Genomic DNA, 20,599 nt, shown 5'->3' on the forward strand with positions numbered 1-20,599 from the left:
ACTTCCTCGTTGGGCTGGTGACCGAAACAATACGCAATTACGACCAAGTACGCCTCTAACTTCAGCAGAATATACAAGCCATTTTGAATATTCAGGTAAGTCAGTCAACCACTGGTGACGAAAAGCCCGAGACGTTGGTTTGAATTTGGCTTCATTTTCTACTTGTGGAAATAGTAAATCAGATTTGAAGTCATACCTTGTTGTTAATTGCACCCGTAAGTCGTCCGATAAATGATCAGGATTCGGTTCCAAGTATTTTCCAACGTCCAAAGAATTTGGATAAATCTCGCGTCCATCACTTACATCATTAGTATTATTATTCGCTGACGTGGTTGAAGAACTTAAAGCCGACTCAGCCGAGGTCGATTCAGCATCGATGCTTCTTAAGTTAATGTACACTTGTTCTTCAATTTCGGAATTTTCATTTGAGTGTGCCGAGGGGCTAACCACTCTTAGAAAGTCTGTACACCGGATTACGCTAAGATTACCACTGCCAAAGGCAGGGACTTCAAAGATTACGCGTAATCCCATTAGTACAGTCAAAGTTACGGCTCTGTACACCGATTACGCGGAGTGATCAGCCCCTCGGAGTGTGCCGCATTTCGACGTAGTTCAATTTCACTAGTATCTTGATTAAATGGCAAACCTAGATTTGGACTTCCTGATTTGGTAATATTTTCGTTGTCATCATTTGAGGATTTAAGTTTTTTCCCCGAAAAAATTTTTCGTATAGCCATATTCATTATTATTCGTCACCCTAATCAAACTAACTTCAATTTATCAGACGAATCTCCGTTATCTATAACCTGTATTATTTTTTGAGACTCACAATAACAAAAAAAACTCATTCAACGATCCTTACAGACAGCTAACATTTTTATCAAGTGACGAAGTCCATGTACAATAAAAGTAATAAAACTAAGTAAAACTAAATCTGAAAAGCAGAGAGCCTAGCATTCCCCGCTCTCTAGTGGCGGGTAATCTACTATGCGAGTACTTTTTAACTTCTTTTTGGTCAGTTAATCGCTTCTGTTGTAGAGTAGGACTCACGATTGTTTTTATTAAATTGTTGATTTTCGATATAATTTGGTATACAGTTGTGTTAGTGTAGTCGAAAATATAAAGCATTTTGCGTACTCATCTGCACTTGAAATATTGTTTCTCCATTACAAAGCTTTCTTAATGGCCGAGGCCCCCACCCAGACTTGGAAATAGTGATATTTTTTACGGGGGCCCTGCGGGCTCCCGACCCCCCTTAAGTTTATTTTTATTAAGAGCCACTGGCCCAAGCTGGGGCGAGGGGAAAATTTTAAATTAGGTAGGGAAAATAGGAAATAACATTTATTAACTTTAAAACAAGCAAGTATAATATTATTACAAACGGGTGAATGGGGTGGGTTGAAAATATGGGGATCGCATCGAGGTAAAATTGACACGTGACAGCAAACTAGCTTAATCGCACCATGATGCAGCCATCTAGATAACTAATATATTTTTGGCCGTTGCGGTTGCGCGCGTTATTTTCTTAGCCACAACATCTCCACAATGACAAGATTTTAAGTTTTTAACTGTTTTTGCTGATGCTTTTAAATCTAATTTAGCTATAAGTTTATAAAATGGGAAGGTTTTGTGTTTAATATCACTGTAATTTTGAAAATATATTTTTCCCTATGGAAAGAGGGCGCCAACATGGACAACGCCAAACAGTTCTATTTCTATGCTACGTCACAAATATTTTACCACGATAACCCCTTTTTTCACCCCTCTAATTCTCCCACCAGGGGGCCTATTCTGTAAATATTCGAAATCCAATTTTCGATCGAAAACTACATTTCGAACTTCGAGATCTCGACGAATGGTATTCGGTAAAGATTTCGAATAAGCATAAATCAATGCAAATTGTCGAAGTCGATCTCGACATGGTATAGGGTATCGAGATCAAATTCCCATTCGATTTCTTACAGAATCGCCCCCCTGGGGGTGGCGGAGTTCTCGCATGGGGTGTGAATCGCGCGCCTCAATTCTATTCCTTAGCTTTCTTCTTCCATGAAATCATGTTCCGTAAAATGTTTAATATATATTTTTTAATTAAATTGAGAGCCCCGGTGGCCCGCAACCCCCGTTCGAATGATTTATTTTAAGAGCCCGCTGATTTTTATTAAGAGCCATTGGCTTCAAGACTCCCGCTAATTCCAAGTCTGCCCCCACCCGTTACGAGAACTGGACGGGTATAGCCCAATTTACGTCTTTGTCTACAGTAAGGATCATGAGTCTGAAAATCTGAAATAATTTTTGGACTAAACTAAACAGCAAACTAAAAATTGGGAGGGGGCAAACTCCGATCTTAAGGGGGGGGGGGGTTAAAAGGGGACAAGACCACATTATGGGGGGCAATTGCCCCCTTCCCCCCCTGTGGGTGCCCATGTCGAGTTCCATAGTAATTAGAATATCATTAATACTGCATTGGATATAAATTGGAGATGGCGGTTTCGTTATAGCAAAATCTTCAATTACGTGCTTGGGTTGGTAGATGTGATACAGTCCATACTCATGTACTTCAGGAGGTTCTTCGTTATATGCAATGCGAGGGCGAGTGTTGAAGATAAAAAGCGTTATCGGCTTTTCTCGTTTAGTTTTTTTTAATAGGTTAAAAAATGTTTATTGTAAATAAGATATATTTTTAATCACTAATCTTATCTTACTATTTTTTAACCTTATGTGTATATAAATTCGCTTACAGCGTTTATTATTACCGTCACTCCTAATATGTCGTTCATCTTGTACAGTATTCATTATTAATATGTTTTAATTAATAAACGTTTATTATTTTAATTAATGTATTATGACTTCTTATTAGTTTCGTCAGTTTAGTGTAGTGTAGTGTAGGGCAGGCTTTGCTGTTAACATTGGTGTTTAGAAACTCCAATAGGTTATTGGCCCAGCTTGCTCCTACTGCGCAACAGCAACACTAATGAACAAGTCTACTGCTTGCTGAATCCGGTATCCTGGTCCCAGTTACCATCACAGTAATCCGTATCCTGGTCAACAGTTCCCGAAAGCCACAATGGATAGCCTTCTTCACCAAGACGTTGAAAAGCTGTCTGGTCCGGAGAACTGGAGGAGTTGGAAACGACAAATAGTCGACATCCTCACCGTACGAGACGTTTACGAGATATTGACTGGTGAATGGGTTGAACCCGCGGGGCCGTTATTATCAGCAACAGCAGAAGAGAAGTCTGAATACACCTTAAACAAGAAAAAATACCGAGTGGCATTCAGTACAGTCCGGGGTATCATCTGGTCAGCCTTGTCCAAGAAGGTCCAAAACATGATTACCAATTGCGAGACACCAAAGGAGATGTGGGACAAGCTACTTGAAATTTTCGAGCAGAAGTCGTCCAACCGTCTGCGTAAGCTTCTGGCGCAACTTATGCGAACTACGAAGTCCCCAGACGTCGACATGTCCACTCACATTGCCCAGATGTGTTCTCTCTGGACAGACATCTTGTCAACGGCACAGACAGAGAAGAACGTAACATTCGACGACTGCATCCTGATTGCCTGCGTCTTCGAGTCTCTACCTCAGGATGAGTATCGAGAATTCGGTATGCTCTGGGACACGCTGCCAACCGAAAAACAGACGGTCGCAGAGTTGGAACGTTTATTGATTGGCCGTGCAACTCGAGAAGGTGACTCTTTCAGAGATTCCTCTGGTCTGATGGCGAAACGCAATGCCGCAAGTCATCGCGGTCACTCATCAAACGAGACGAAAGGCATGGGACGTAAGCCAAAATGCACCAATTGCTGAAAGTTTGGTCACATAGCAGAAGACTGTCGAGGACAAAGGAAAACTCCTAGAAGGGCGAGCGTTGACGAAAGTAGTCGCACTAGCATTGGGGGTCTGATCGCAGCAAACGGTCTCGTTGCTTGCTCATCGTCTGAAGCAGCATGGTACTTTGACTCGGGTGCTACACAGCATATCACGAACGACGCCACAAAGTTCCTAAACTTCCGCAAGTTCGCTACTCCAGCGACTCTTCAGATTGGAAACAAGACGCAGATGACAGCGGATGGTGAAGGAGACATAAGGATTCAGTTCCGGATCGGAAAGAAACTCTATCAAGAGGTAGTCCACAATGTCTGGCACATCCATGATTTTGCCTGCAATGTTTTCTCGCTAAAAAGCGCAATGAAGAGAAACAAGAATCTGGAGTTCAAGGTCACAGCAAATTCTTGCGGTCTCTATGAAGTTCTCGGAGGCAAAAGGAACCTTTGTGTACCTGGCAAGGTCGAGATATTAAAGTCATGCAGCCATCATGCTCCGCTCACATCGCAGCAGATCCGAGAAATGACCGGAAAGCAGATCTCCAAGTTTGGCATGAACGCATGGGTCATCAGGATAAACGGCATGTAGCAGCGACGTTACGGAGACTCGGATACGAAGTTCTAAACCAGACGTCTGACAAGCTCTGTGAAGGGTGCATCTACGGCAAGATGACTAGGCACAGTTTCGGCACTCGTTTGGAGAAAGCCACGAAACCAGGTGAAAGGATCCATTCAGATCTCTGGGGACCATCACCAACACCGTCCATGAAAGGGAAGAAATACTACCTCCTATTCAAAGACGAGTATTCCAGTGTTCGAGCCGTATATTTCCTAACGAAGAAATCCGAAGTCGTCAATTGTTTCAAAGATTTCCTTGCCTTTTGCCGAACCCGCAATCACACAGTACAAGAGCTGGTCACGGATAATGGAACTGAATATGTCAACGAAGAGTTCCGTCAATGGACGTCTCAAGAAGGGTTACATCACCGCAAGTCCATGCCATACAAGCCTGAACAGATTGGGGTCGCTGAACGAGAAAATCGTACGATCATGGAGTCTGTAAGGGCCATGTTGCATTCCAGATCGGACTTACCACCGAAACTCTGGGCTGAAGCGGTGAACACAGCCATCTATGTCCTGAACCAAACAGCACCTACATGCATTGCTGGGAAGACGCCGTTTGAATTGTGGACAGGGAAGACAAACCCATCGATCCAGCATCTGCGTGTCTTTGGCACTGAGTGCTTTGTCCACATACCAAAAGAGAAGTGAAAGAAGCTGTCTCGGAAGGCGTATAAAGGTTTCCTGGTTGGCTATGAAGACAATGCAGACGGATATCGAGTTTATGTTCCAGAGCTGGACGACGTACTAAGATCTCGAGATGTCAAATTCAATCCCGAGACGTGCGTTCCTGATTCCTGGATTCCTGTCTCTGGGGAGTCCTCCAGCCAGGGCGAGCAATTGACCGACGATTTCGTTTGCGAAAACCGGCCAACCAGAGCCACCAACTCATCAAAAGAAGGACCAACCAGAGCCACTAATGTAACATCGGGCATGCCAACCAGAGCTGCCGACTACTCAAACGACGAGACAACCAAATCCGTCGAAGCGTCGGAAGACGTAGCTACCGGACACAATGAGGCAGCAGTCTCTGACGAAATGTCAGACAACCGCTCTGAGAAGAGTGGACCGGTACTCAAGAGATCGTTCAATGCTCAAGAGAGTTCAGCTATGCCATACCTGTCATCCACGAAATAAAGCTTTCCTGATCTGTGATACTCTACCACAGACTGCAAGAGAAGCTCATTCGTGCAACGAATCCATAGAATGGCAGAAGGCAATGTCAGATGAGCTCTCAGCAATGAAGAAACACGATGTCTACGAGATGGTCGATCCTCCGACTGGTCGGAAAATCGATATGTCGAAATATGGATCCATATTTCTACACCAGAGTGCTTATGTCGAAAAAGTCTTAGAGAGGTTCAACATGCAAGACTGCAAACCCGTAAAAACTCCCACCGGCAGTTCTAACACGACCGATCAGAGTCAAGAGAGTTTCGAGTCAACAACCATGTATGCCTCAGCCATTGGAAGTCTCAGATACGCAGACACAGGAACACGACCTGACATAGAATACGCTGTAAATCGAGCATCGCAAGTCATGGCCAATCCCACAGTCGCTGACTGGAATGGAGTTAAACGAATTTTTCGTTATCTCAGAGGGACCAAGTCACTGGGTCTCTTATTCAAGTCCGAGAATTCCATGACAACCATCCCCTACAGCGACGCTGATTACGGTGGTTGTGAGAAAACAAGACGTTCAACGTCTGGGATCGTATGCCTAATTGGCTCAACTCCAGTTACTTGGGCGAGCAGAAAGCAACAATCTGTTGCTTTGTCAACCACGGAGGCTGAACTGGTAGCTGCCACTGAAGCGGCGAAAGATGTCGTCTGGATTGAACGAATCAAGTCTTTCCTGGGTCTCAACGTAGACGATGATGTACCCGTACTCCGAGTCGACAATGCAGGGGCCATTAAACTCATCAGAAATCCTGAGTTTCATCGCCGAACGAAACATATCAGTATTCGTCAGTACAAGGTTCATGAACTGGTCGAAGAGGGCGTCATCGACGTTATTTATGTCCCGAGTGAAGAACAGCTGGCCGACATTTTCACTAAGCCACTACCTAAAGAAGTCTTCAACCGCCACCGTCAGAATCTCGGTTTACGGCAGTACGAGAAAGTCGTCAACGAGGGCGAGTGTTGAATATAAAAAGCGTTATCGGCTTTTCTCGTTTAGTTTTTTTTCAATAGGTTAAAAAATGTTTATTGTAAATAAGATATATTTTTAATCACTAATCTTATCTTACTATTCTTTAACCTTATGTGTATATAAATTCGCTTACAGCGTTTATTATTACCGTCACTCCTAATATGTCGTTCATCTTGTACAGTATTCATTATTAATATGTTTTAATTAGTAAACGTTTGTTATTTTAATTAATGTATTATGACTTCTTATTAGTTTCGTCAGTTTAGTGTAGTGTAGTGCAGGCTTTGCTGTTAACATTGGTGTTTAGAAACTCCAATTTTATATCGATTAAACCCCTCCCTTGAGTTACTTCTGGCTACGCCATTGTTATAAATTAAATACAAATAATCATTTCGTGGTGGCTGGTTCCCTACCTAAAGTTGGATACTTTAAGTTTTATACAGCACCGTATGATATTAATTTGACGAGACACATTTTCTGTCGGTGACATCGAAATTGGTGCAAGCGACGAAGACTGAGTTTTGGGTGGAGCGGTTCGCTTTCACGGAGGTTCTTGAACGGTCAGGGTCCCGAAAGTCGTCGCTCTAATCGTTATCGTCCATTCGTCTCGGCCCTTCGCGTCGGTTTTTTGGAAAACTCGCGACTCGCACTGTTTCAAAAAAGAGTCGGCCTCAAATTTCACAAGAAAGGGAGGACTGCTCGGGGAGAGTTTAGAAAAAAAATTATCTCGTCCTTTGGGGGGAAACACAGAAAAATCCAATTCTGGGAAAAACCCATGGAAACGTTTCGGAACGTCCAGGTGCAATATAAATAATTATATGGAGACGTATAATAAAGAAAGGTCAGAAGACTTTGACGCGGTTGGGATGGACGAATTTAAGTCGATTAAATTATTTTTGTCTGACAAAATATTTTAAACTGTATTTGATTGCTGAAAAGTATTTATGTTAAATTAGTGGCGTTGGCTTAAAATTATCAATCCAATTCTATACTATTTAAAAGTCTTGCAATAACTTAGAAATTCATGTTCAATAGGTTTTAAAACAGGAATCAGATCGGAAACCGAAAACGGACATTTGACACTACCTTTATATATAGAATAAAGTAAATGCAAGAATGAATTATTAACTGAATAAACATTTATCAAAGCACAATAACGTTTCCGAACGGAATCGTAAGGGTGTCGAAAAAGGTCTTAATTTTGGGGCGGGATAGGTATATAGGGTTTTTTAAAAGGCTAAATGTCGGAGCAAAATAGGAAGGATATATAAAATGCGAAAAATTCGGAGCGGAATCGGCAGGGTTTTAAAGAGATTCGAAGCCGAAAAAAAGTTTTAAGACGGTCATATTTCGGAGTGAAATCGGAAACATTTGTAACTCTGCCATTTGGACGTCGAGACGTTTACCCGTAACCCTCAGCACTCGGTCCGTCCCAAAGATCAATAACTAGTAGAAGTTGAAGAGTGGCTATTAGACGTATACCGTAAACAATTGGTGGAAATCCTGCCATTAAGACCTTGAGATATTTACCATAACCCTCAGCACTCGGTCCGTCCCAAATGTCAACAAACAGTAGAAGTTTGAGAGTAATTACACACAAACACACAATTCATACACGAACATGATGATAAAAATAATAATTATTATTATAATAATAATAATCAGCTAAGCTACACTGAGAGAAAAAATCCCTGTTCAAATTACATTAAAGTGTTGGAAGCAGTGGATGCCAAGACGTTTCTGTAAATATAACAGCTTATTCCGTATTATAATATTACAAGTAATTTTATGTTAATTTAACATGATGAAATAGCTGTAAATAACACAGTAATAAAGTCTGTCAAATCAACATGAATAACAGTCTGGAGTACGTGAACCTTATACGTAATTTTATTGGCATATTAAAGTTGGTTTTACACATCCGTTTGTTGAAAATCCTTTTTGCATCTCAGTAAATTCGATAAGTAGCTATTAATTAATTCAACAAACAATATTGTAAAAAATACACTAACACGTTCAGTCAAATTTACGAATATGAAACTGAATTTTAGACGTGGTAGCTAGGGAAATAACAATCAATATGCAGGGCCGAGCTCACATTTTTCAATAAAATATAATTAAAAGGTTATCCGAACAGACAATTCGATAAAATCCTGGGCTAAACGGGTAAAAGCCCTCAGAGAAACCCTAAAATGCACAACTAATTCTTTGGTTATTAAGAATTAGGCTAGGATCAATCAGTTTTGGTTAGTAGTTACTAAAGTTTCACACGTAAAGTTTATTTCTAGTACATAGCTAAGGTAGCCTACGTAAAGAGACTATATTCAAAAACTTAGCACGTTTATAATTAACATGTTTACGTAATCACTGATACACAGCTATTTCACTAGTAAAAATTATTTTGTTTAAAAAATAACAATAAAATCAGTAGATTTTTTAACAAAAATTTACATGTTTTACGAGGCAACTTGGTTTTCAGGTTTGCCAGATAGATACAAATCTAATAGTGAGCCTCTCTGGTTCAAGAGAAATTGGGCCAAGCCTTTTGCCTCTCTATAATCCAAAGTAAATAGTCACGTAAGTAGTATTTTAGCGAATTGTTTATTGCTGTAAATCAATTAGACAAACGACTAAATATTAAAAAGCTCGCTCTTTTCTGAAAGAAACACTCGCTTAAGTTGTATAAAATATATCACGGTTTTTATATTTATTCATTTTTCTTATTTATTTCGTACAATTTGTATAACGTTTTAATTAATATTTAATTAAAACCATTTGAGGCCGATAATGGATGGCTATAACCGCAAAACTCTATCATTAATAGATTTCAAAATAGAGCTATATAAAGTCAAAGTTTAGTCAATCCCTGCCTTGGAGAGTGCACCCAAAAATATAATTTTGGACAATGTCGGTAACGAAAACATTTCCATATCACTTCTTGCTCTGTAGGGTGAAGGATTATCAAAGAAATTACCATGCATTATGCATAATTAAATTTACGGGGTTCAGATGCTATTAACTAAGTAGATTAAGGGTGGTGCCCCCAAAGCAATGAAACAATTAATAAAACTGTTTAAACATTTGTGTGCTGAAATAACCAGTTTTTCAAAATTATTGGCTCTCCGATGAATTATACGTTTGAAGTTTGTAAATTGGAATTAATGGATTCCAGTACAACTACAGTGGCAGATATGCTAAATGTTTTTAAAGAACTTCAATTTTAATCTTACTGAAGCTAGCCGTTTAAGTACATATCTGTTATTCAAGTAAATTTTACATAATGAACTGTTAATTTTACACTCTCGATGTGTGTAATAAATACAGCTGCAAATATTCCTGAACATTTTTACAATGTCCTTCTGTAAACAAACCCATTTTTATAGAATACATGACATTTATGTACTTATGTTCCTGTATAAAATAAAGGATACGTGTAATTTGTACAGAATTATTCTGTACAAGTTGTACACACACGTTTCATGTAAATAACTTCTGTTAAATTAAAGGGTAACAGTAATTACCACAGGATTATTCTGTACAAGTGATATACAGACGGTGCATGTAAAATTATCCTGTTAAAACTAGGGTTTTTATCTCTCGGTGTAATGCCGAAGGCACCACCTTAGGCCATTAACTCAGGTGGCCGGGTTAATTTCGTAAAGAAACCACACGACAAAACACAATACACACGAAATGATATTGAAAAAAGTGCTTCCGAATTTCCATTATTATACCCCTTATGGGCTAGTCCCCTTGAAGAGGTAAAAATGTTTGTTTTTGAAAATTCGAATAGTTTTACAACATACTTACTTTAAATCAAAATACCTTGAGAGAGATTGAAGTGTCTTGACCTGGTAATTTTTCTACCTATACAACTTTGTCCATAAGTCAACTATAGCCTAGAATGTCTTTGTGTTTTTTAGGGCTTTGAGATATGTAGAAACAAGACAAAGAAGACCTTATGACAGAGGCTTTGAATATCAATACATAAATAGGAATCCAACCGACAATAATATAGATTCGGAACTAATTGAAATGTCCTTCCTGATGCCCATTTTCCGAGTCTGGTTCTGCGGAACGGCGCTCTCAATCATCGTCTTGTTCGTCGAAATCGCCCATCGATATTCCATTGAAATCCAGAAGAGGGAAGTACGCACCAAACAGATACCCAGCGCTAGCGTTGGAACCTTTTTCATGGATTGCAAATGAATCTGTTAAATAACACGAGCCCGACTATGAGCATACTTTCATTTTTCTTTTGGCGCCACACCGGCACAATTTTCCATATGTTGTTGTGAAGTCGATCTGTTGCTATTTTAAGAACTGGCCAAAAATTATGGAATTAGTAATGTTATTTTTTGTGTAATATAATAAAATTAATTTGAAATATTGTTGCGGGTTTAAAAATCTTATTAAGTACTTCACATTTTCTGAAAAATAATATTTGTAACACATTTAAAGCCATTTGAAATCAGGCAGTTTAATTTTGACACTCGATATCTAGAGAATGATTTTAAAGAAAACTTTTTCTAGTGTTTAAATGGGTGGTAGATACAAAATTGCACAAAACCATTCTTCGAAACAGTTCCGTTGTTTCGCAGTTAAGTTTGAAAAACGCCTAAAGTTTTATCAAAACGAAAAAATTGGCACATAAAAATAATCGAAATTTTTCAAATATCTGCGTATCAGAAATTCTAATAATCGTTTCAGGTAGTTTTTCACTGCGACGCAAAGTTCATAAGATAACGAACGCCAAAAATTAAAAAAAAAACTATTTAAAATAACAAAAATGCGGTAGATTTGAAAGCCAAGCCAAGGTACCTACGCAATTGAAAGTCATACAAAAGTATACATTGCCTGAAAGCCATTTTATCATTGGATATTAAACACAAATTCAAAAATCATATAGGATTCCTTCATAGGTTAGCTTGGCAACAAACTTGGATGAACATAAGAAAAAATAGTTTAATTTAGTGTACTCTTTTTGGTTCGCCACGAGCCCTACTTTAGCTTCCTTCTGTTTTTTTAAACGCAATTCACTATTTTCGTTGGTTTTTGCGTCTAAAAGAACCTAAAACCTTGACCTACACTTCTCTTTCATGCGCGTCGGCGTCGGTTCTGTAGTATATTGCATTTAGATTTAGGGTTTTGGATCTTGGAGAGACGTAATGTTATTGGAAAATACCGGCTTGAATTGGGTGACTGCATGCATTAACTTGTCGACCGAGGAGAATTTCTTAAGATGAAGCAGGGCTGCGAATTCGGGAAGCATTCCGGGTTTCATATGGCGTAAGACGCGTATTCTCTACATAATGAGCGGTCATAGAGGGTTCTTAGAGTAGGCTCTTCGGTGTTCTTGTTTACAGATTTGAATTTGATCCCATATCCGGTCCTCATAATCCACCCCAAGGTATGCTGTCTTAATAAATTCTACAAAACTTTCCCAATTTCGAATATCAACGGAATTATCTCTTAACCAATCACTAGCCTGGTCTTCTAAGGTTAATAGTATATGGGTTAATATATGATTTAACTCTTATTTCAGAGACTTGGGCGCATTCTTTTAATTGAAAAATAAAATTAAACGGATTATATATTCATCTTTAAACGGGGGTATCTTTTAACTGCGGCGAAAAGACATTCTGAAACCGGATATGAACTTGTGTTGTCGGGGATTTTGGAAAAGGTTAGCGAGGGTTAATTTTCAGTCACCGTAAAATAATTTTGTGGTGTCCCTTGGATTTCACTAACGGGGATCGAGGTATTTGGTGGCGGTAAGCTTCTTGTTATTGCGCCTGATGACTTCGTCGAGTAGGGCACGGGTCATCTCTTGCATCATCTGACCTTGCGCCTGAACTGGCTGCATGAACAAATTGTTCTCCTGGTTAGTCGGGGGCACGGGAGGAGATCTGTACGTCAATTTTCTACTCAGGGTTCTAATCCCCTTTCCCACATATATGAACGGTCTAATTACCCTGGCCTTATTTTGGTGTACAAAAGAAAAGAAAAAAAAACCGAAGTGCTCCTAGCACTTAAAGGTCTCTCGCGGGGTATCCGAGAACTATATCAATAAATTTGAGCGACTCCATAACACGTTCGTTAAGAGGGTTTTATCGAGATTAATACGCTACTGGCAACATATAACGGATACTAATCCTTATAAATTACACTGGCGGGGGAAATCTAAACCGACAATCTTGAGTGAAACCAGAGATATCGTGATCTGAATCCTGCCGACTGCGCCATTATGCAATCTTTTCGTGCGGAAAATGGAAATTTATATTTCTCAACGCGTATCGTAGCTGTTGGGATAACGAGTACGGTCTAGAAAATATTCCTACCCTTGCTCAAAAATATTAATTCACCGAGGCGGGGCAAATTAAATCATTGATAGGGGGTTACATAAAAAGGGAAAAGGGAAAGAGGGGAGATTCGAATTCAGAATGGAAATCCTTTGTCTTAAATCGATCACAAAAATCTTTATTTAACACTTATTTATAAAACACTAGATATAAAATGGGGGGAATCATTTATTTTTATTTTGATATCAAGGGAATCGTTCTAGGACTTTACTATAGTGAAGGTTAGGCCACCAGGACTATATTGTTAATTTATCTACGTAAAATAAACAGGGGGATAATAATAAAAAAATACACTACTTGACCATATAATCATTAATTTTTTTTATCTCTAATGGTTTTCTATGGGATCAGTTACTGAGTACTCTACAAGGGGGAGGGTAGGTTATGATAAATTTCTACTTATCACTTCATAACCTTCGTGGCTTCTCTTCGATTTACGGGATTTCGGATTACGGGAGCTTCCGGATTAAGGGGTTCCGAATTACGCAAGACACATGTGCAAGCGTTTTCTTGGAGAGGCTTGACGGGGGACAACTTATTTCATGGTGAGAGTTCTGAAATTTTGGGGCTCTGTATTTTGGTTTTGTACCGATCTAATAGGAAAAGTAAATATAACACACAAAAAATAAAAAATAAAGTATGCGGGGGAAGATGAACCTGTAGGGTTAAACAGTCAGTCATTTAACGCCTCGTTTTTTGAGTTATTGCTGGTTACTGCTAACTTTCAGACAATAGAAACTTAGTTTTACCCCAGCTGTATTCCTAGAAGACCTCCTCAAAAAACATTTTGATCCGATACAATAGCTGGCATTCTGAACCAAAGCGGATTTATTGCAAGCGCCTCCATGGTGGGCGCACAGTTCTTCTACTTGCAAGGCTGAGGAGTGGTAGGCTTCGGTGCTGGTGTGAACGGGCAATGAATTTCGCATAGTGGACTTCAAACACAGATTTCTCTTCAAGGAAATTATCATATGGTAACAATGCAGTTTTATACAAAGAAAAGTTTCTTCACCAATAGATTCATAAAGTTGAACAGTTGGTGTTGACAAATTCGTGGAATTATCAAATAAATTATCGGTATCATTTATTGTAGCACACTTATTTTTAAATATAAATTTCTACAAGATTTAAAAAAATTAATAAAAAATTCAGAGTAATATTAAAATATTTTTTGCTCAATATTTGGAAATTGAATTATAAAAATATATTTGTAGTTTTAAAAATTTTAAAAAATTCTAAAAATCTTTGAATCAAAAACCATTCCTTCATATTTGTTCATTGGGAGTTTCAAACCACTTTCGCTGCACTTCTGTCATAAACTGGCAGTAGCCATGCCAATTTAAATTCAATCCTTTCGAGAAGTGAGGGGAACCACTCAACAACCCCCTTTTTTTCTCGAAGAAAAAACCAGTACTAGAATTCACACGGGAGAGAGCGGACATCCCTCTCTATCCAAAGTTTGTATTTTCTTAATTCGTAAAATAAAGTTCCCGTTAATTTTACCTTGCAAAGTTAATCGATTTTGCGCACACAATCAAATTTCAGTCTAAATAATTGCTCTCCCAAAACGAGTTAAAACAGTGGTGCCGAAACCCGGGATATAGAGGACAATCCTAAAAAAGTGCGGTTATCAACGAGATAAAGACAATGACGAGTGACGAAAGCCAGTCATCGAGTGGATTAGGCAAAAGTTGTGGCAATAATCCACCGACAAAAGAAGATATTTTGAAACAAAGGAGATCGATCACCACCAAATTCATTAACAAAATAGAGGAACACCTCAACGAGACTGTTTTGGACAAGGCCAAATTGTTGGACAACCTCTCGGAACTAAAAAGTAAGGAGGAAAAATTAGAAAAAAATGATAGTTAGTTTGCCCGTACAAAAATATGTCTATAGAAAACACGTTTTATCTCTATAGCTTTTCCATGGTTTTTTAATGGGTTTTCTTTAGAAATTTGGGTCAATAATTTTCTGTTAAAAAACCATTTTAAAGTTTTCTCTATAGAATTAACCGATTGGTTTTTGAGGAAACGAACAATTTTTCACTGGTAAATTTAGTGAAATTTCTAAAGAATGGGCTGTTTTGTGTTTTAGAAAACACCAATTTTTAACTGTTAATTATAGTAGAAAATCTATAGAATTTACCGAATTTTATTTCAGAAAACATTATAACCCATCGAAGGATGTTCTAAACAATATCTTAGAACACTAAAGGTTTTTCTTGGTTGTTTTTATAGAAACACTGTATAGAATATCTATAGTATAACTTTCGAATTTTATTAGTGTTCTTATAGAATTATTTAGGAGTGTGTTATAGAATTCTTTGTATATTAAAATACCCTTTTACGAACGCTATCTGAAAAGCTTGCAGACGAGCTCAGATAAACTTGGGGTAGATGCCACAACAGCTAACATCCGAGTACACTTCATTGAGAACACTCAGATAACAGATACTACACTTGGGTCATAGCCAAATGGCCAAGAAGCTAACATTAGGTTCGAGATATAAATATTCATAAGAAATGATTGAATTAATGCAAACGGTAGAATGCAAAATAAATTAAAAATGACGTCAGATGTGGCGAACCGGGGCATCCACAACTCATACGAAATACTAGGCCTGAACAATCTCCTTCACCGGCTTGATTTTTAAGAAGATCCAAAGTCTATTAGTAATCGAAACGGTTTCAAAAATTAAATTAAGACGAAAGACCGGAGACTTGTTACCAGAACAAAGTATAGATTAGATATCAGAAACCTGTTAGAAGATGATCTTCCTGGCGACCAGACTTTCCGGCAGAGACCTGGAGACCAAACTTTCTATCGGAGACCTGCATGGAGACGAAACCTATCGACGTAGACCTAGTGGCCATACGTTCCGACGGACATCTGAATACCCGGAGATCAGATCTTTCGGCAAAGTCCTGGAGAGTAGTTCTTGAGGCGGCGATCTGGAGACCCAAGTGACCCAATATTCCGACGGAGACCTTGAGACCGTATATTCCGAATGAAACCTCGAAACTTGGATATCATATCTTTCGGAAGAGACCGAAAATTTGTAGTCTGAGACTATTTATACACTATGACCGATATTACTGTGCATAGTCAATGAATAGCACCTTCTGATACACGACAAGGCTTCATTTCATAAAGTTGAGGGTATTTTCTTTAAAAGCATCACACTGTCTGCAATATAATAAGTCACGGGTCTTTGCTATGAATTATAGTTTCCTCCGTTAATTGTGATACATGTAAGTAGGCGAATAATGTGTTTAAGGGATGATGCTCATACACTTTATGCCGAGGGGGTAACCACTAGGTTTTTTAGTGTACACGAGACTACAGATTACTTGTTACTACAGAAATATTACTTGTACTACACGTATTACTGAATATTGATTGTATTACCAATTATTACACCGTACTGCCATATATTACACATTGTATTACACGCTACTTAGCGGAATTACACGGTACTACGCCGTATTACAGCTACTGCGCAGTATTACACTATACTACAATTTCTGAAAGGAATTTAACGGTATTACGGAGTACTACAAGTTTTTAATGGTATTACATAGGAACACCAAGAATGTATTTATTTATACCTAGAGATAATATCTATGTCGAGACGTTTTTTAGCGTTTCTCTCAATCCACCCGTTGGTCCCCCCAGTACGTTCCGCCGCTTAAAATCCAAAGGTCCTCGTATTTCATTGGTGGGTAATATTTACGTCACTCGATGCACGGCCAAATTTGATCGCGCGCTGTTCGCGCTACAGCGGCCAACCAATTCGTTGAAGTTTCTATGTTAACCTATGAGCAAAATATATGTGTATGGTTTGAGTGCCTCTAGCGGCAGCGCCGGCCCTAGGGTAGAGCAAGCGGAGCGGTCGCTCTAGGCGCCAGGACAGCGGCCATGTGGAAAGGGGCGCCAAAATTCCTTTTGAGAGGCGCGGGGCGGCGTGGCAACAATCGAAAAACAAACTCGCTCTACCCTGACCAAGGGCTAGGGCCGGCGCTGTCTAGCGGAATATTATTTTTAGAATAGTTTTTGCATTGAAGCCAATATAAAAACGAGTGGCACTGAACTCCTACAGGTTATAGTACAGTTTATAGGGGGAAATTTTTTGCTCACGGAATTTCGACGAATGGGTTGGCCGCTGTAGGGCGAGAGATCAAAGTTGGACGCGATGGAATCAAACACTGGTGACGTTTGTTTAGCCATCACCCCCCCACGCGACGGGAGGTAAGGCGTTCATAATCATTCTTCATAATATAAATAATAACATTTTTGGTAAGACCAGAAATAAATAATGTTATTGTAAAACAAGCTGGCACAGCCAAAATAGTAGCCTCCTCCTCTTAAGACCTAATTTTAAATCTAGCGTTATTTAAAATAGCATTTAATCGAATATCGAAATAGCTACCCGGCCACCTGAATTAAAGGCTTTAAAAGTCGCATGATGACTTAGGCCTAAGGTGGTGCCTTGGGTATTAGCCAAGCTGATTATTATTATTATTATTATTATGATAGCAACCTATACGCCAATCGGGGAGAGAAATACCCCTTTGATTAAAATCCGTGGCGCAGCACTTGTATAGATAGATAGAGATAACTAATACCTATCAAATGACGCCTGAAAAGGACCCGTCACTTCGAGGAATCTCGTACGGGCTTTGATTCCGTGATTCCGAATCCCAAGAATCTAATCTGGAATCTTGAGAATCTCGAGAAACTAATAATATATACGAATCTTCGAAATATAGGAATCCTACTCGAATCAATGAATCACATACGAATAGGCCCGGGCGGCTAACCAGCGATCAAAGCGAACTCAAATTGGGGGCCAAAGAGGAAAAATTTGACATTAATGGGAAATGGGGCTTACACGATTGCATAGCCGGTGGGGCCAACTACTAGCCAGTCCGGCCTTGTATACGGATCATGGAATCTCTTGATTCCAGATTCATTGATTCGGAATCTCGTAAACGATTCCTCGAAGTGACGGAACCCTCGAAAGGACCCCGAGCCTAGGATTAACCCGAGGAAATAACATTAATTATAAATTACTGAGTTTACAGCACACATTGCTGCGATCGGACGATACGACGATACCTTCGCTCGACTTACGCTCTCAGGTTCTTGGACGAAAAACAACGAGAAAAAGCCTCGGAAGAAGCGCTAACCGAGGAATTAACGCGAGCGAACCTTCGGAGTGAACTAACCAATTCCCATTTCTAATTTTTCCATAAAATGGGGGATGATGGGTTGTTGTCTCAGTTGTTGTCGGAACTTTTTGTACGCGTAAACTGAGGCATAAACAACGTCATACCATCGGCTCGACCAACGGTGATTTTCTCACTCGGGCTCTGCGAGTAAACGTCGTCGTCCCCCCCGCACCTTTCCCTCTTCACTTACGCATGGAATTCCACCTTCGCCCTTGCCTCAGAGTTCCACTCGTTCCCTCCTATGTTCGCTCTGTCTTTCCTAAATCGAATTTGAAAAGTATTTTTCCCTATATTTACAATATTACACAAAAGGATTTGGTAATACATGAGATTAAAATATTATGCAATAATGCACTGTACTATATAATACTACATCTTAATAGACAACGTACTACACTTACTACGCGCAATATTACTTGATATTACGCGATATTACACAGTATTACACGCTACTACAAGGTAATTCCTCGTATTACACAATAATTCACCATATTACAATACTACGCTGTATTACAAAGTAATTTGTAGTATTTATTCGTAATACAAACAGAAGTGTACACCTACTACACGAAGTGGTTACCCCCTCGGTTTATGCAATGTATATTTCAACAAGCCAAATCTGGAACACGCTATCCGGTTACTAATGCGGTTTTCTAAAAAAACAATTGGTAAATCATGTAGAAATTCCACTAAATTTACAAATGAATAATTGCTGTTTAAAAAAAACGGCATACAGAAATTCCACTATATACCAGTGAAAAACTGGTGTTTTAACAACAAAATACACAGGAAATTCTATAGAAATTGAACAATAATTACCAGTGAAGGTTTATAAAAACATTTGGTAAATCTATATATTTAACTTTAAAAGCAAATTAACTCAAATCAAGAAATTTTCAGCCTATGGAAAATAAACTTAAATTACTTTGTTTGAGATCCTATTTAGAAGGTCCGCCGTCTTGAACTTACCGATGCTAATTATGCGGTAGCCATTCACATTCTGAAGCAAAGGTTCGGGAGAAACGACGATTAAATCGGACTTCACGTAAAGAATTTGAAGCTCTTAAAACCTGTCAAGGACGTATCGATTATTATATTTATAATATTATATTACATTATATTATATTATTAATACGATCTGTGCGAAGTTGAAGTTTCAGTGTTAGAAATATTAAAATATAACTTTAAAGAATTTGGACCGGTATTATGCCCTCTGATTGTGGACCTTGTACCTGTGGATGTAACGCTAGAATATAGCCGCAAGAGAGAAACGGACGCCGACTGGAACGTAAAGGAATTACTCTTAGTACTTCGAAAGAAAGTGGAGGCCAGAGAAAGGGCAAATTTGTATATGAAAAACGCTAATCGCGGAACAGCCGCCAGTAAGCTTACTAGCCATTCTGAGCAAAGGTCGTCCAACTACCGAAGTCACAGTAATAGGAAGATTTCGCAACCAAAATCGTCAGTCACCAACCTGTCGACACTTTCCCAAGCCAATTCCTGCTGTATTTTCTGAAGGCGCCAAAATCACACCTTCGACAAATGCAAAAAAAAGATAAATTCTTAAAAAACAACGTCGTTGTTTCATCTGCACTTCCGCAACCCACCAAGCGGGAGACTGTATGTCCAAGGTCATCTGCGAATTCAGCGAAGGTCGACATTATTCAGTATTATTCGAAGACGCGGAGCGGCAACGCGATGAGAAGAAGGAGAAAGGAGAATTTAATCTTGAGAAAGAGAAAATAAAGACACCGTATCGGCCACGGTCACCAACCCCGAATTCTCATCAGAAAACATTTTACTACAAACGGCAAATGTCTAGATTATAGAGCGATTCGGAACTAAAACAGTTCGCGGTTTATTCGACGGTGGCGCTCAAAAAACGTTTATTCGTCAAGGATTATCAGAAGAGCTAGGTCTGAAATTTGAAGAAAGAGAGATGATGAACGTACATGGATTTGGAGGAGGTCCGCCGCAACTTTTGCAATGACGAAGAGTGAAACTGAAACTGTGTAGGTTATACGACGACCAGCCCATGGAACTTCGAGCTTGGGAGACCCCACAAATAACATTAGCGAAACTGCAAGTTCCTGGAAGAGAAATAAGAAGGCACATATCCGAGATGGAACTCAACTTAGCGGACCAAACGCGGCCAGATATACAGGAAGCACAAGAAATAGAAATACTGCTAATTCTACAGCAGAGCGTTCACATTGAAGTCAAAACGTATAACAGACTCATTAGTGGTACTCGAGATAAAGTTTGGTTGGATACTTCATGGATTAGAAGAAACCTCAGTCATGAAAATTACCTCTCAACTTACGTCCGTCACCGTCAAGAAAGTAATTACTGAAGATATAGAGATCGTTGGGACAGATCTGAGAAGATTCTGGGAGGTTGAATCC

General features: G+C 39.2%; 1 protein-coding gene across 1 annotated transcript; it reads left to right on the forward strand.

Annotated features, from left to right (window-relative positions):
* The first annotated feature begins 3,064 nt into the window (after positions 1–3,064).
* Positions 3,065–4,414, forward strand: LOC149968836 (uncharacterized). The gene is made up of 2 exons (XM_090169007.1): positions 3,065–3,782; positions 3,825–4,414. The coding sequence occupies exons 1-2, from the start codon at positions 3,065–3,067 to the stop codon at positions 4,412–4,414; spliced, it is 1,308 nt and encodes a 435-aa protein (XP_090025133.1).
* The last annotated feature ends 16,185 nt before the right edge of the window (positions 4,415–20,599 follow it).

The sequence above is a fragment of the Leiobunum rupestre genome, chromosome 1, assembly GCF_980474605.1.
Source record: "Leiobunum rupestre chromosome 1, qqLeiRupe1.1.hap1, whole genome shotgun sequence".
NCBI lineage: Eukaryota > Metazoa > Arthropoda > Arachnida > Opiliones > Sclerosomatidae > Leiobunum > Leiobunum rupestre.